Here is a 17,931-nt window from a genome sequence, read left to right on the forward strand (position 1 = left end):
CCTGCAGACAGCATTGGTGTTACTTGTTGGGTTCTAGTGACAATCCTAGGTGTGTTACTGGCTCCTGCTGCTTGCACTGGTGTCACTTGTTGGGTTCTAGTGACAATCCTAAGGTGTGTTACTGGGTCCTACTGTTGGCCTTGATGTCACTTGGGTTCTAGTGAGATACCTAGGAAGTGGTACTTGCTGTTACTGACAGCAATGGTGTCACTTGTTGAGTCTTAGTGTCAATCCTAGGGTGTGGTACTTGCTCTTACTGTCAGTATTTGCAGCACTTGTTGGGTTTTAGTGACAATCCTAAGGTGTGTTACCACCTTCTGCTGACAGCATTGGTGTCATTTGTTGACCACGCCGCACCTGTGCTTTCTCTCACTCACACTTTGTGCCTCTACAGACTTGTTCCTGTGTGTGCTGGTCGTTGAGTTCGCCCTGACCCTCTTCTTCATTTTTGCAAACATTCCTGGGCTCTACATAGTACTGGAGGTATGTATGCCATGAGAAAAATTATATTTGTGTAAGGTAAATAATAGTGAGTAATGGTGAGTAATTGCGAGTAATGGTGGGTAATGTGAGTAGTCATGAGTAACGGTGAGTATTGGTGAATAATGGTGAGCAATGGTGAGTAATGGTGAGCAATGGTGAATAACGGTGAGTAATGGTGAGTAATGTGAGTAGTTGTGAGTTTCGGAGAGTAATGGTGAATAATGGTGAGTAATGTTGAACAATGGTGAGCAGGGTGAGTAATGATGAGTAATGGTGAATAATGGTGGCATGCAGCCCTCGGAGGAGCGAGAACGAGAAAAATGTGAAAGAAGAGGGGTTGAGGCAAAGTGGGGGCAGCGTTTTGCTAGTATCCGTTTGTCCATACTATATACTATAACATGTTGGTCAGGTTATCTGTGAAAACTATTTTCTAGTCGTGTCTAAATTGTCTGTATGCAACGTTGCAATGTTTTTTGATTTGTCAAAATAATTACTAAGTCTTGAACTTTCCTGCATTTTTTGCAGCACAAGCAGCACAAGTCCTAACAGAATTGTTCTTTATAAAAGATCATTTGCAGAAATATCTTAAGGCATGATTGAATATTTGGGGTTAGCATACACAGGTTTATGAGTGTAAAACACATATATATGCCAGCAAAATTTGCTTACAAATTTGTCCTAAATTTGTATTTATACATAATTAGTGAGATTTCCATATTTTTGCATTACACAGATTTGCATAACTTTTTTTTGCAAAAGCCCTGAGAATGACATCACAGACTTCAGTAGGGAGGTCAACTGTTGCCACTCAGTCTCCATACATAAAGGTAGATAATGTGCAGGGACGAATGCAGGACCCTGCCCTCCTGCTGGGACAGTAGGACCTGCAGATGAGGCAGCCTGACTGGAGGACCGATGATCAAACTCAAAAGTGCAGCCAGACGTTCTAGATACCAGACTCTACATGCCTAATCTCCAGGCTCCAGAACAACTTAGGCACGGTTGTTTGGGATCTTCTTGAGAACTCTGGGCAGGAGTTGTGTTGGCAGAAAGACATATGGATGGCATCAAGATGGAAAGTGTCTCGGAGTGAGAGTCACCTTGGAAACTTTACAGTTATAGAAGTTCTGACATCGCACATTCTAGGCGGTGATGAATGATTCTAACCAAGGATAATGTTTATTCCAACACACACAAACTGGCCCTGTGTGTCTGACAAGGTCACAGTGCTTTAGATTGTATGAAAGAAAATTATCTGTTTGGGCATCACCAGCTTCTTTTTCCAGGAGATAATATTTAAATTCAGTGAAGTTTTTTGCTTCACCCATAAACTCAGGAACAGTATGTAAATCAGCGATCTGTACTACCTCAACTTAGACATACTTAAACCAGCTTAGTTCCCTAGAGTTGTGGGGTAACTGGTGGTTGTGCACCTTAGAAGGTGTGGAGACCTCATGTATTGGTGTGAGGAGCAGGGGAGCCATGGGTACCCCCTTGAACGAGGTGTGTGGGATTGTCAGAAGGTAGCCACTGAACTCCAGATCATTACAGATACTCTCCAGTCCTGAACACATCATTGACTGTAGGTGTGCTAGACTGATTAATTCTGGGAAGCAAAATACGACTACATTACCCAGAATGCATTAGACTGTAACTCAAAGTGCAGGACAGGAAACAGTACCTGTAATGACCTGGAGGGAGGGAATCACTCTAGCTTTTCATGGAGTAGCAGCAGTTTGCCTACTGCCTGTGTGTGTGTCTTTACTACAGCTGGAGCTGTAGTAGCACTAGTGAGAGTGTCCTTTTAGTTTTTATAAACTTTGTGAATGTTAGACTTTGTGAGGCTCGTACTTAAAAAAAAAAAAAAAAAAACAGTGAAGTGGGGAATTGCCTGACTTTGCAACTTGACATGCCCCTAGTCTTATCACTATCACAATTGTTTTTTAAATCGAAATATACATTTTAGTGAAAATGTAAATGATGTGGGATTGAATCCAGTAGCATCTTTTTTATAATTTTTCTCTAAGATTGATCTTGTTTTAGTGAACATTTAAACAATACCTCTACCAATGTTCAATACTGTATACATTTTGAAAAACTGATATGAGGGATCCCAGTGCGAAACTCAACAAAAAAGGCTCTGAGCAGAGGCCTGTTACTATAAAAATACAGGAATACACATATCCCATTTCTGTAGCTTCCAAGGGGACATTAAACACCTACCCTCTCAGTGGGTTTGTTTGAAGTATTCTCCGTGGACAGGGACAGGTCACTCCTGCCAAGACCCCATTATGGAGGATTTCCATGTGACTTCTTACGTGCTGGTATTAATACTATTAATATAAGTGAAGGGTCTGATGGCGTCTGATGGAAGAATTGATTCAGAATCATCTCTAAGAAGTAGGAAGATTGAGTGATATTTGCTAAATCACACATATGTTCCAAATCCAGACTCGGTGAGGCAGCGTCAGGTTCACAAAAATATTTGTGTACCATGTGGTACACGGAGAGGGGTTGGGGTATTCACAAACCCCTTGGTGGTAGCTTTGCAACCAAAAGTGGCCTGACTTTTACAGCCATACGATTGTACGATTCAATCTGTTTGTAGACAGACGTGCAACAAAAGAGGCCACATCACTAAAAATGTTGGTTCCATAGGGTGTGGGGTTGCTCAATAGGGACCTAATGTCCACAAAAGTAAAACTTAGAAGACTTTCTTTCCATTCTATAGCTGAAAATAATTTTCCAGCTCCTGGCCCATTTTTTAACTCAGTTTGTTGTCGGTTAGTCACTGTTCCCTTTTAGGGGCAAATGTACAAATAATTCACAGAAGAGCGCTGTATATACTGAAATGTGGCGACGGTGACATAGTGCAGGGGTGCGTGTGATGTCAAGCTTAGGTTTTGCACTGGAAGGGTTCTCTCTTTCTGCACAAAATAACCTGCTTTGACATGGTTTACACTTCATGCACATTGTATGTGTGCTGTACAGTACAGCACATGTGCAACGTTTTGAGGAAAGAACGATTTGTGTAACGTTACGCATGCCTTGAGGAAGCGTACATTTTTGGTTTAAATCCCTGCGTATCTTCTTTAGTAGAGAGATATGGATTTGCGTCAAAATCCACGGGTGGGTGCATAGGAATAGACATGTACACCCCTTTAATGCAAAGTTGCATAAAGTACCACTTTCATTACTTTGAGGCCATTTTCTAGCATGAAATATGTTTTCTGCTGGAAAACAAATAACAAAAATACACTTTGCCCCAGTTTGCCTCTCTTTTAGGATGCAAATATGCACAAGTGTCTGAACATTCATTTTTACTTATTAGGAGATTAACTTTTGTTCTTATTATTGAGTAAATTTCTAAGTAAATAACTGTTGTGTAGTATTAATCTATGAAATGTTTGTTATGTTTCCCTGCAGCTCGTGTGTACTCCAATCATGTGGCGGGTGCACATGTTTGTCATACTAGTTGTGTGCCTCATTGTGTCACTCTTTGTGGAGGTGAGATGCGTTTTCTTCTTTTCGAAGAATACAGGTTATAATATTTAGGTTAGAAGTTCCATACCTATGTGCATGCATCGCAGGTGTATGAAAGTTTACGCATCCCTTTCTACCTAAGCGTTTCATATTAGTAGTTGTAAGTGGTGTGGACCTGGGCCAGCATGCAGAGACAAAGAGATAGGTTTCTGCAAGAATGAAAAAGTGGAAAGTTTGATTAATATTATAGAATATAGTGATGAGAAGCCCATATTAGTAAACATGATTGAAAATTAGGCTGGGCAAAGTTACATTTATGGCAGTGAAATACGTGAAATTCTTTAATTACAACATTTTGTGATAATTCTCGACACTTTGAATGGCATAATTTTACATTCATTTTTTTCCCAAGAGGGCACCACAAGTAAACTAAAGTCTCTTGAGATACCAGTGGTAGACTGGTTCACACAGAAATTCTCATGCCAAGGGACATTTTCTGCTTGAGCCTTTCTGTCAGTACCTCAAGACAACAATTTAGACCTGATTTAAGTTGCGCCCCTTAGCGCCCCCCCCAACACCACCATGTGCGCGCCGTATGTAAGATACAGCACACCATGGCTGTAGCCTGGGAAACTAGCCTCAACATTTTTAACGCTAGTTCGAGCTTTGCAGGACTAGCGTGAAAAATATTGATGCTAATCCTGCAAAGCCCATTGAGTCCCACTGAAAACAATGGTGGGCCTCCTTTTAACGCCTGCTCTGAGTAGGCGTTATAAGAGCCAAAAAAAAATGCCTCAAAGAAATCTCGTTCCTTGCGCCATTTTTTTGGCCACCTAACGGGGAAATGCCCCATTTGCGCAGGCATAATGTAGCAGAAAGGGTTGCACGGTGGAGCAATGCATGCATTGCGCCACTTTGTAAGTGTGGCGCAGCGATTTTGGCCCTCATTGGGCCATATTAGTGTGAAAAAAAGGATGCAAATGTGCCGTGTAGAGGCGCTAGGGACTCTTAAATCTGCCCCTTTCCTTTTTACGAAAGGTAAACGCTTGAGGGTAAAAGTGACTTGGGAAAACAGCAAATCACATTTTGCCACAGAGTAAGAGTAATGTTGCTTAATTTTGATAAAATTTCACAATATTTTAGAAGAAACATGATTTTGCACAGCCCTTTAGAAGACTCTGTGCATGCATAGGTTTTTCTGAGAAAGTAAGGAGAAAAGAAAAGAGAGATGAAGGGGTATGAAGGCCCAGGGCTTTTCAAACCCTAACAAAAGAGGATGCTCTCCACCGAGAGATGATGGTACCACTGAACATTCCTCAACAGGTCTTATCTTATTTGTTTACAATGTTCTTCTCTTTGCATGATTGCATGGTAATCATTGCCTTGATAGCTCACGTTTGAGGTAGTGCTACCTCTGAGCAGAGAAGTTACCACTTACAATACTTAAGGTATTCCATAAAACAAATGTCTCTTAACACACGCCATATATTTCCAATGTGCAGGACGTGATCCTTGACAATCGGAAACTCTGGGTTTGGCTGAAAACGGCTTTAAAGTTGAAGCCGGGCAGTAATTATAAAAAGTTGCGGATTGGCTTGGAAGCGGATCCTGAGTGGCCCCCAGTGAAAAGGGTGGAGTACGCAGACCCCAGCCCCAAGGATATCAATTGTAACATGGAAGCGTACAGCAACCCAGCCTTCGACCACAGTGAGACCTCCAAAGCCAAAGATGCCACTGCGACCCAACACTAGGCCCGTCTGCTTCCTTCATTGACTGGCAGTGAAGTTGTTCGCCAAAATCTACCTACGGTGAAGAAGCACTTGCAATGGCAAAGCATTTCATTTGTCCCATTCGCACATTTTGTTTTGAAATTAGAAATTTTATTTTTGTATCTTTGTAAATTGCTGTTGGTATCATAGGTGAATTATTTAATATAAATCTTAGTCGTTGGTAAAGAATACTAAGGGATGTTATTGCGACTAAGTTTATTCGTTGTAGAATATGAATTAAAGTATTCGTGAATAGCTTAAACTAAATGACCTTGCCTATAAAGATCGGCGAACCCAGTGGATAAATCAGTTTGGTTTGGACAGACAAACAGACTTGCACACATATATGTAGCAGTTTAGGGGTTGTTTTCATCACAAATTTGTAACTCATGACATTTGTGCAAGAACCATAGCAGGTCTTCCTGGGACATCTTCTTTGCCCAAACTGATGACATATTCCAAATGATGGGTTTGTTGGCCCGAATCTGCCATCCAACACCATTTGCCTTATGAGTTCAGTTTATACCACTTCAGTAACCATCATCCAAAATAAATTTACAGAAGGCTAGTATGAGTTTTCCCAAGATCCCCAGAAACAACACTTTTAAGTGTTATCCATTAGTTCATAGCATTTCTGATGCGAACCGAATAACGGTCAGTCAAACTAAAAACCGGACTATCTGTCTCCTCAACTTTCCAAATCTTTAACTTTGGTAACCCTGATATCTGAGTATATGATATTTGTTAACTTTTAAAAATATACATTTTTTAACATCACCAGAGAGAGGGAACCATCAAGATTGAAGGTGCTGCTGTTTTTGTTATGTAAAGTCATTGATGATGAAAATTGCAAGTGATCTCTCTACGCATCACGCAGATGCGTCAAATTTGAAAGTCAGACAGCAGTTCTGGTGTCCTTTTAGCACAGTGATGCTTTAGCCCCTAGATTGTAACTTCTCTCAGTGCTCATCTTGGCCCTTAGAAGACCTTTGTGTGTCCCTCTTGAACTCCTGCTCCCTGAGATACCCACCCCCCAGTTTATCACAAGTCTTGGGACTCTGTAGTCAGGAGGCTTCAATGTTATTTTAAAAGATATATTAGAGTGCTGACTGATAAGACACATATATTAGAATTGAGCATTGTGGATCTGTACTTCCTCAGTTTCACTCACCTGTAGGTGAGGTCCTCACACATTTGCAGCTGGGCTGCAATAAGGAGTTAACATATGTAAGAGATATTTTGAATGTAAATAATGTAAGGGTGTTGAGTATTTTAATATGGGATGAGATGTGCTAGAAGTATACAGGTTGTGGCACACAATCTGAAGGATGTTCATATATTAAATCATTACTTTTCATGTAGTAACTTAAATAAGTATATGTGACCTGTTGATTGTCATTCCATCCTCTTCCCTAATAGTTGTTCTGTGTTGCCTGCTCTAATAAAGTATATTATTTGATAAAACACAGCAGAACTCTGATTTCATGTAGAGGAGAGTAACCCTTGTTTATATTTTGGATTCTGATCCCACAGGTTGGATGAATGTCTCACACAGTTCTCAAACACATCAATTATGCTTTAATTTATTCCGGCCCCTTGTGTGAGGTAAATATTGTTCAACACCCATTGACTTGAACCATTGAGTCCTCACCCATATTTGCTGGAGCCATCAGTGATTGGCCTTCTAAGTGAAAGCTTTGTATTTCAAAGGAAGTGAGGGGAAGGGTATGTGAAGCCAGAGTTTGTGCTATCTCTGTCACACGTAAAGACCAGCAATACCTGGGCCTTGGATATCCTGAAAGCAACCTGAGACCAACAGTACCGTGGGTTGAGCCCTGAGTCTATGAATAGGATCTAGAAAATTGGTCTCCCCAAGATGGATGTGCAGAGCTTGGCTCTCAGGACCTTTGAAAAGTCCTGCAGTACATCTAATTCATGGATAGTCAATGGCGGAATCCATGTTAGAGTGTTAGGTATGCACTAGAGATAACTGTAAAGACACTGGTTGTAAATATAATTCAGTTATCGAATGAGCTGCAAGGATTCATCCCTCCGGTGTCTTGCTGAAGACGTGATCTAAATTCAAACTGCACAAGAGCATCAGATGCTGAGTCCACACTCATCCAAATGGGCATTCTCAACCTTTTGCCTCAAGGCTTCTCAGTGTGCTGTGCTCTGCAGCTTCCCCTTACAGAGGATGCCCAGCAAATGCTGTAGAATGAAGAGCTGCTGAGTCAACATCTGGTATTGGAAAGAAGGTTTTAGTTCATAGGTATGGGTGACTGCATCATGCAGATCAGTGCAACGCACATGGCTCTGCAGATGACCCTTCTCCAGAATAATTACCAAGTTAAGCCTAACTTGGCGATTGTTCTAGAGAAGGATCATGTGCAGGGGTCTCTGAAGGTCTGAGGTGGCACACTGAAGCTGCTTAACATTTAGGTGCCTCTAAAGTAATCTTGGCAGAGAGCGTGTATTATGCCAAGGATAGGGGAGATGCTCTTCCTGTTATCTAGGTGGAGTCCACTCACTCATCCCATGTTAGGGTTGTGGGGTGCACATGTAGTACAGATGATACTTGCATATATTTTGCCCCGAACACACCCTAAACATGAAAGAGCAGAAGGTCAGGAGTGCAACTCTCTGAGATGACGACAGGCATTCTCTGCAGCTAACACCTCAACTTTTGCAGTCGTAGAAGGTCATCACAAATGGTGATGATGACAGAAACGTATGGAGGGCAAATGTTATCTAAAGGGTTCACTCTAACTGAAGGGCAGCATCAGCAGAGAGCAATCAAAAGGGTGACTTGAAAAGTTAGAAGAAGAGTTTGAAGGGATATAAAAAAAGTGAATTTTGGGCTGATAACAAAGGGATAGCTACAGACTTTTCCAAGATTCAGGTCCTATGAAAGAAAAGGCCTTGCTGCCTTCGCCGAAGTCATGGAAGGTAGGACATGGGTGCTATCAGAAAATAAGCTGTAGACGGCAAGGTGTAGAGGGCGAATAGTGAGACAGTGTGTTGGTCAACTATGCTGGGCCATTGCCATAGTAATGTCAATGGTGAAAAGTGAGAATCTTGTGAAGACAACACTTTTTGAAGGGGCCCAGTGCAGCACGCGTAGGCCAGCAGGAATAGAAGAATATTGAGGAAGATGAAGTAAAGGTCTGGCTTCAGAGGTTTGAACCAGCTAAAGCCTGCTCGGCAGATTGTTAGGGAGACAGAAACAGAGTCTAAACAGAAGAGCCAACAGAGCATAGTACCTTGGATTGCTGTCTTTCGGATGTCACCAGAAGAAAATACAGATTATTTCTGGTGACTCTATGACAGAAGTCCCAGGAAGGGCAGTAAAGAGTGAACTATTCCACCAGAAATAACATACAATGACTCTTTTATTCAAGGGAATGATGGCTGGCCTCAAAGGATGTGTCCCTCATGGACACTGGTCTGTTGTGTGTAAGTAGGGTATATATCTCTGAGGCCTAACCTTGTCCCAGGGCTGGGAAGCATGTATGACTACACCTGGGCCCGCACTGGTGGTCCGGGGTTGTGTGTGTGATTGCTCCTTTGACATCCTACCTGTCTGATGCTCTTAACCATGCCTCGCGACCCTGAGCATGTCTGGGAGAGGCAAGTTAAGCAGCTGGAGGCCTAACTCACCCACTGTCTCTGCACATCCGCTGTACTTGGCAAAAGGCTTCGAGCTACAGCTCCTATGGATGTGCTTTGCACACTTTAATTACCACAGGGAGCCAAACATGTTGCTACCAGTTATACTGCAGACTGGTCTGAGAGCAAGGTGGACAACTATGGCATCTGTCAATCTTAGATCATAAATTACACATTCAAACAAAACACTATCATTGGCAGAAGAAATGCAGGTATGTGTGTCATGACCACACAAACTTGCCAAGTCAAATCAAAGAAGTGCATGAGAAAAGCAAAGAGATATCCTCAGTGGAGACAGCAAAGCCCAAACTGGAAGAAGGTTTGCAGCGTAATCTTGCGCTTCTTTCAAAGGAAGAATCAAGAAGTGAAGCTCCAAGATGGCCGCTGTGAGTCCTGAAGGTTAGTTACAGTTCTAGTCTTGCAATCGGTTGGTTGCTAGGTTACGAGCTCTCCAGCTGGAAGCCTTGCACTTCAACTGAGGTCTGACAGGAATCAGCTGTGTGGAGAGAGAGCGCGCTTCAGAACAGAAACTCCTGTGAGGTAAAATTACATTTGAAGATTATATTACAGAAAACGGATAAATATTGTCAAGGTTTATTCGAAGAGTTTGATAGTAGACCGTTCCCGTGGAAGTCGGCAAGGCTACAGAGTTAATGTTTGAATTAACCTTATGTTTACAAGGTTCTTGTTTAAGATATTAAAGTCAAAGAAAAAAGGAACTTTAAAAGAGCAAGTATCTACAAATGTCAAGGTTATAAACGAACGCCAAGTTTAAAGGAGAAACGAACTGTTAACAAATAAGCATTTACAAATTCAATGGTAATAAACCAAAATAGAGTTTAAAAGAGAAACAAACTTAAATAAACAAGCATTTACAACTACAAGTTATCGACAGATGTCGAAGTAAGGAAGGAGAAACTAACTGTAATAAACAAGCATTTACTAATACAAGTTATCAACAAATGTCGAAGTAAGAAAGGAGAAACGAACTTTAATAAACAAGCATTTACAAATACAAGTATTGACAGAAGTCACAATAAGACAGGAGAAATTAAATAACATCAGCTGATTTGAAGAACGCATTATCACCAACTATATATATATATATATATATAGCAACATAAAACCAATCTCTAACAAAGGTTGAGAAGTTCTTCCAGAATCAGTAATAAGCATTTTTTCAAAGAAGAGCTATCATTTATAGAGAGAAGCTGGGCTACAGAGAACTCAGGGTGACTGAAGAAATAATAGAATTAAAGAGAATTAAGTGTTGAGAGTAGAAAGTGAAAAACTGGTGTTGTATGTCCCTAGTACTTGCGACTGTGACTCTTGCAGGTGCTGTATCCAATCTTAGATGTGAAGAGGCAGACTGAGTACTGGCGTTCATCATCTCTGTGGCAGTCTCTCTACCATCCCATTCCCCTTTCCCCCTCTGGGGTACTCAGCACGAAGGATTAATATTCGTTGTGAGTAGCTCGGGTCGGGACTGAGGAGTTATCTTCTGCTTCTGAGGAAATCGAATGGAAGTATCCTGACAGATTGAAGTGCCATCACCCTAATTTTAGGGAAAAAACTGATTTCCTCCTGAGCAGAATGGCAGAAGGAATTGATATAAAAGCATTAGCCACCGTTTTGGAAGGGTTACAGAAACAATTAAATAACACCATAGAAGAAACAGTCCAAATAAAACAGCGAATAAATGAGTTAGGGAACACCGCTAAATCAAATGAATCTGTGTTTTCACAAATCCCTAGCCCTTCACAGTCTGCAGGTATATCCACTCAAGTAATTCATGCAGTTTCCCCTATAATTACTTTGGCTCAACCCGAGCGCTTCGGTGGGGATCCAAATAAGGCGCAGATTTTTCTGACCCAATGCTCATTGCATTTTTTATGTAGACCAGTCGATTTTTCCGAAGACCAGTCCAAAGTGGCATTTATATTGTCTTATCTGACAGGAGATGCGGCCGCATGGTCCATGCCAATAATTTCCAGAAATGATCCTGTTTTATATAATTTCCAAAATTTCAAGGAAGAGTTCTTAAGAATATTTGATCGGCGAACTGCAGCTCAAGCCACTGACAATGAACTACTGAAAATCAGGCAAGGTAATAAAGATCTAGTAGCCTATCTGGCTCATTTAAATAAACTCATTGTAGAGACTGCCTGGCCGGAGTCAAAAAGAGCCGCCATATTTTATCATGGACTGAGAGATGAATTGAAAGATGCCTTAGCACAAGTTCCAAATAGACCCACCGAAATTTCGAAGTTAATTGATCTTGTGTTACAGATTGACCATCGGTTAACTGAACGAAGAGCAGAAAAGAGAAGAGAGTATCGACCATTTCCCCTGACAATTGATCGTGTAAGAAATGATCATACGAGAGCCGGAGAAGGGATAACGATAGAAGAACCAATGCAAATTGGTTCCATCCGAGGTCCTTTATCTAAGGAAGAAAAAGAGAAAAGAAGAGTGAATCAACTATGTTTATATTGCGGTGCATCTGGATATTTTGTTAAAAACAGTCCCAAGAAACCCAAAGCTCTTCAGTCGGGAAAAGGCCAGCTTCATCAGTAGAGGGAGTTGCCCTGATGAAAGCAGAACCCAATACAACTCCTTTAGATCAACGAGTGGCGAATACCTTACAAACCGCAGTGCCACATTTGGTACAAATAGTATCAGTTAAGACCCTTGAGAAGGAAATTCAAGGGATCTCAGTTATGATAGACTCTGGAGCTATGGGCAACTTCTGTGATATCAAATACACTTGTAAAATGGGTATTCGATTTATCAAGAAATCTACTTTGGAAGTAGTAAGAGCTGTGGATGGAACCAATCTTTCTTCAGGACCCATTTCCCATGAGACCGAACCAATTCAGATGCAAGGTTTTGGTGGACATCAGGAGCAGATAATCTTTAATTTGATAGATGCTCCACAATTTCAACTCATTTTGGGTCTGCCCTGCCTTACAGAACATAATCCACAAATTGATTGGAGCAAAAGAACGATCAAGATGAATTCCTCTTACTGCAAAGAGAATTGCTTTCATGATGGAGTGGAAGTGTCCACCAAGTCCCAAGCGGCCTGTTTATCATCACACTCTTCAGTGATCTGTGCACTAAAGACAGCAGAAATCCCAAAAGAATATGAGGATTTAGTTGCCGTTTTTGATGAAAAGGAGGCTGAGAAATTGCCACCACATCGACCCTACGACTGCAAAATTGAACTGGAGCCAGGTGCGATATTGCCATGTAGCAGAATATACGCATTGACCGAAGCAGAGAATCAACATTTAAAGGAGTATTTGGATCAATATCTTGCTAATGGTTTTATTCGTCCTTCTGAATCTCCAGTGTCATCCCCACTATTTTTCATATCAAAGAAGGATGGGAGTCTTCGAACTTGCATTGATTATCGAGCCCTCAATCAGGTTACCATCAAGAATCGATACCCACTGCCTTTAGTGTCAGTTTTATTAGATCAAGTAAAGAATGCTAGAATCTACACCAAATTGGACCAGCGAGGAGCATATCATTTGATTCGAGTGGCTTCAGGGGATGAATCGAAAACCACTTTTCTGACTCGATATGGATTATTTGAATATCAAGTGATGCCTTATGGGTTATGCAAAGCTCCCGCTGCCTTCCAGCATTTCGTTAATGATATATTACGAGAATTCCTCGACCGGATTGCCGTGGTTTATATAGATGACATTTTAATCTTTTCCGACAATCTACAGGAGCACATTTCCCATGTTCGATCCATCCTCACGAGGTTGCAAGAAAACCATCTCTATGTAAAATTGGAGAAGTGTGCATTTCATGTGGAACGAGTTGAGTTCTTAGGATTCATTTTGTCACCAGAAGGAGTTAGTATGGATCCTGCCAAGATAAAGATAGTGCAACATTGGCCTTCTCCTTGCAATGTCAAAGAGGTCCAGAGTTTCTTGGGGTTCGCTAATTTTTATCGAAGATTCATATCCAATTTTTCCCAAAAAGTTACACCCATTACTCGATTGTTGAGGAAAGGAGTGAAGTTTGAGTGGACAAAAGAAGCTGAAAATGCTTTAAATTTTTTGAAGAATTCCTTTGTCTCAGCTCAAATCTTGCTCCACCCCAATCCAGATGAGCCATATTATGTGGAGGCAGATGCTTCAGATGTTGCCATAGGAGGTATCCTTTCCCAGCGTCATAAAGATACAGGTCAATTACATCCAGTGGCCTATTTCTCTCGAAAATTAACACCACCAGAGATAAATTATTCAATTGCGGATAAGGAGCTATTGGCAGTCAAAGAAACTTTTTGTGAGTGGAGGCATTACATTTTGGGAGCTAAGCATAAAGTGACCGTTTACACGGACCACCGAAATTTACAGTTTTTAAAATCAGCTCGAACTCTAACAGCTAGACAACTGCGTTGGTCCCTATATTTTGCAGACTTTGATTTTGTTATCACTTTCAGACCAGGAAAAGTAAATGGGAAGGCAGATGCTCTATCTCGAATTGATACCGGTGCAGTTAAAGAGCCTCCAGAAAAAGAATTGATTATTCCACAAGAGAAGTTCATATCTGCCATATTGTATGAAAATTTTACCAAAGAAATTCAAGAAAACTTAACATTCGAAGGAATGCTGAAGTGGTCCAAAGAAGGCCAAGGAAGACAAATCAAAAAAGGTTTGCCATACTTTAAAGGTACACTGTATGTTCCGACTGTGGAGCTGCAAGAAAAAATTCTTCAGGCTTATCATGACGATCAATTGGCTGGACACAAAGGAATTCAAAAGACTCAAAGGGGGTCATTCTGACCCTGGCGGTCGGTGACCGCCAGGGTCACCGACCACGGGAGCACCGCCAACAGGCTGGCGGTGCTCCGTCGAGCATTCTGACCGCGGCGGTTCAGCCGCGGTCAGAAACGGAAAGTCGTCAGTCTCCCGCCGACTTTCCGCTGCTCGGGAGAATCCTCCATGGCGGCGGAGCGCGCTCCGCCGCCATGGGGATTCTGACACCCCCTACCGCCATCCTGTTCCTGGCGGGTCTCCCGCCAGGAACAGGATGGCGGTAGGGGGTGCCGCGGGGCCCCTGGGGGCCCCTGCAGTGCCCATGCCAATGGCATGGGCACTGCAGGGGCCCCCGTAAGAGGGCCCCACAAAGTATTTCAGTGTCTGCAAAGCAGACACTGAAATACACGACGGGTGCAACTGCACCCGTCGCACCTTCCCACCTTCCATTCGGAGCCGGCGTCCTCGTGGGAAGGTAGATTTGCCCTGGGCTGGCGGGCGGCCTTTTGGCGGCCGCCCGCCAGCCCAGGGCAAATCTCAAAATACCCTCAGCGGTCTTGCGATCGCGGAGCAGTATTTTGTCGGGGGAAGACTGGCGGGCGGCCTCCGCCGCCCGCCAGTCTCAGAATCACCCCCAAAATCTAATACAATGAGAATTTTGGTGGCCAAAAATGAAAACTCAGATAAGACAATATGTGTCAACTTGTGACAAATGTCAAAGAGGGAAATCAAACAGAACAGCTTCACAAGGTCTGTTAAGACCTTTGCCCACTGCACCCCATGTCTGACATACTGTTACTATGGATCTTATAGTGGACCTCCCTAGTAGCCAAGGTTTTAACACTATCTTAGTTTTTGTAGACACTTTCACTAAAATGGCGCATTTCATTCCTTTGAAAGAAATCCCTCGAGCCCCACAGGTTGCACAGTTGTTTACACAACACATAGTACGCGCCCATGGTATCCCAAAAATTCTAATTTCAGACAGGGGGTCCCAATTTGTTTCTCGCTTTTGGAAGGCCTTTAGTAAAAGATTCGGAATTGATTCTCGTTACTCTACCAGTTACCATCCTGAAACTGATGGGCAAACAGAGAGAGTGAATCAAGAGTTAGAACAGTATTTAAGACTCAATTTATTCGATAAAGAGAAGGAATGGCCCGAGTTGAAGTGGGCAGCTGAATTTGCTTACAATAATGCTGTCCATTCCACCACTGGGTTCACCCCCTTTTATCTGAACCATGGTAGACATCCTAATGCAATGTTGGGTAAAGAAGATGATTCAGTGCCTGCAGTAGAAGAGATGGTGAGGGATTTGCAGACCACGTTAGTTAGGGCTAAAAAAAACATAATTCAAGCAAAAGACTCATATAAGACTCAGGCTGATAGAAAAAGAAGAGAGAGACCCATTTATTCGAAAGGAGACAAAGTTTGGTTATCCACTCGTCATTTACGTCTCAAAGGAAATCGCTAATTTCAGCCACGATTTATAGGCCCATTCAAAGTTGACAAGATGATCAATCCAGTGGCAGTTAAATTGCAGTTGCCAGCTCACTTAAAGATACATCCTGTTTTCCATGTCTCCTTGTTAAAGAACAGTCCTCTAAATTTACGTCAAAACTCCCCTCCAATTCCTATCCAGATTAGCTCTGCAGAAGAGTATGAGGTCAATCAAATCTTAGATTCCAAAATCCGTAATGGCCAGCTTTATTATCTAATTGATTGGAAAGGTTATGGTCCAGAGGAACGATCCTGGGAGCCACACGAGTATGTACATGCTTCAAGATTAGTGAGAAACTTTCATAGAACCTACCCAAGTAAACCTAAATTGGAGAACTGTTCCTTGAGGGGGGTACTGTCATGACCACACAAACTTGCCAAGTCAAATCAAAGAAGTGCATGAGAAAAGCAAAGAGATATCCTCAGTGGAGACAGCAAAGCCCAAACTGGAAGAAGGTTTGCAGAGTAATCTTGCGCTTATTTCAAAGGAAGAATCAAGAAGAGAAGATCCAAGATGGCCGCTGTGAGTCCTGAAGGTTAGTTACAGTTCTAGTCTTGCAATCGGTTGGTTGCTAGGTTACGAGCTCTCCAGCTGGAAGCCTTGCACTTCAACTGAGGATTGACAGTAATCAGCTGTGTGGAGAGAGAGCGCGCTTCAGAAAAGAAACTCCTATGAGGTAAAATTACATTTGAAGATTATATTACAGAAAACGGATAAATATTGTCAAGGTTTATTCGAAGAGTTTGATAGTACACCGTTCCCGTGGAAGTCGGCAAGGCTACAGAGTTAATGTTTGAATTAACCTTATGTTTACAAGGTTCTTGTTTAAGATATTAAAGTCAAAGAAAAAACGAACTTTAAAAGAGCAAGTATCTACAAATGTCAAGGTTATAAACGAAGGCCAAGTTTAAAGGAAAAACGAACTGTTAACAAATAAGCATTTACAAATTCAATGGTAATAAACCAAAATAGAGTTTAAAAGAGAAACAAACTTAAATAAACAAGCATTTACAACTACAAATTATCGACAGATGTCGAAGTAAGGAAGGAGAAACTAACTGTAATAAACAAGCATTTACAAATACAAGTTATCAACAAATGTTGAAGTAAGAAAGGAGAAACGAACTTTAATAAACAAGCATTTACAAATACAAGTATTGACAGAAAGTCACAATAAGACAGGAGAATTTAAATAACATCAGCTGATTTGAAGAACGCATTATCACCAACTATATATATATATATATAGCAACATAAAACCAATCTCTAACAAAGGTTGAGAAGTTCTTCCAGAATCAGTAATAAGCATTTTTTTTAAGAAGAGCTATCATTTATGGAGAGAAGCTAGGCTACAGAGAACTCAGGGTGAGTGAAGAAACAATAGAAATGAAGAGAATTAAGCGTTGAGAGTAGAAAGTGAAAAACTGATGTTGTATGTCCCTAGTAATTGCGACTGTGACTGTTGCAGGTGCTGTATCCAATCTTAGATGTGAAGAGGCAGACTGAGTACTGGCGTTCATCATCTCTGTGGCAGTCTCTCTACCATCCCATTCCCCTTTCCCCCTCCGGGGTACTCAGCACGAAGGATTAATATTCGTTGTGAGTAGCTCGGGTCGGGACTGAGGAGTTATCTTCTGCTTCTGAGGAAATCGAATTGAAGTATCCTGACAGATTGAAGTGCCATCACCCTAATTTTAGGGAAAAAACAGATTTCCTCCTGAGCAGAATGGCAGAAGGAATTGATATAAAAGCATTAGCCACCGTTTTGGAAGGGTTACAGAAACAATTAAATAACACCATAGAAGAAACAGTCCAAATAAAACAGCGAATAAATGAGTTAGGGATCACCGCTAAATCAAATGAATCTGTGTTTTCACAAATCCTTAGCCCTTCACAGTCTGCAGGTATATCCACTCAAGTAATTCATGCAGTTTCCCCTATTATTCCTTTGGCTCCACCCGAGCGCTTCGATGGGGATCCAAATAAGGCGCAGATTTTTCTGACCCAATTCTCATTGCATTTTTATGTAGACCAGTCATTTTTTCCGAAGACCAGTCCAAAGTGGCATTTATATTGTCTTATCTGACAGGAGATGCGGCCGCATGGTCCATACCAATAATTTCCAGAAATGATCCTGTTTTATATAATTTCCAAAATTTCAAGGAAGAGTTCTTAAGAATATTTGATCGGCGAATTGCAGCTCAAGCCACTGACAATGAACTACTGGAAATCAGGCAAGGTAATAAAGAT

The 17,931-nt window shown here is 41.6% G+C and overlaps 2 protein-coding genes across 2 annotated transcripts in view; both read left to right on the forward strand.

Annotated features, from left to right (window-relative positions):
- The window catches only part of LOC138265202 (probable cation-transporting ATPase 13A4), a 146,176-nt gene extending 138,989 nt beyond the window's left edge, over positions 1-7,187 (forward strand). Inside the window, exons 28-30 of the mRNA XM_069212746.1 lie at positions 395-483; positions 3,910-3,990; positions 5,469-7,187. Coding sequence (XP_069068847.1) covers positions 395-483; positions 3,910-3,990; positions 5,469-5,717 — 419 coding nt within the window. The 3' untranslated portion in view covers positions 5,718-7,187. The remainder of the gene's footprint in view (positions 1-394; positions 484-3,909; positions 3,991-5,468) is intronic.
- An 822-nt stretch (positions 7,188-8,009) lies between these two features.
- The window catches only part of LOC138266527 (sericin-2-like), a 29,800-nt gene continuing 19,878 nt past the window's right edge, over positions 8,010-17,931 (forward strand). Inside the window, exon 1 of the mRNA XM_069215389.1 lies at positions 8,010-8,141. Within this exon, the coding sequence (XP_069071490.1) occupies positions 8,010-8,141 (132 nt within the window). The remainder of the gene's footprint in view (positions 8,142-17,931) is intronic.

The sequence above is a fragment of the Pleurodeles waltl genome, chromosome 11, assembly GCF_031143425.1.
Source record: "Pleurodeles waltl isolate 20211129_DDA chromosome 11, aPleWal1.hap1.20221129, whole genome shotgun sequence".
NCBI classification, from domain to species: Eukaryota; Metazoa; Chordata; class Amphibia; order Caudata; family Salamandridae; genus Pleurodeles; species Pleurodeles waltl.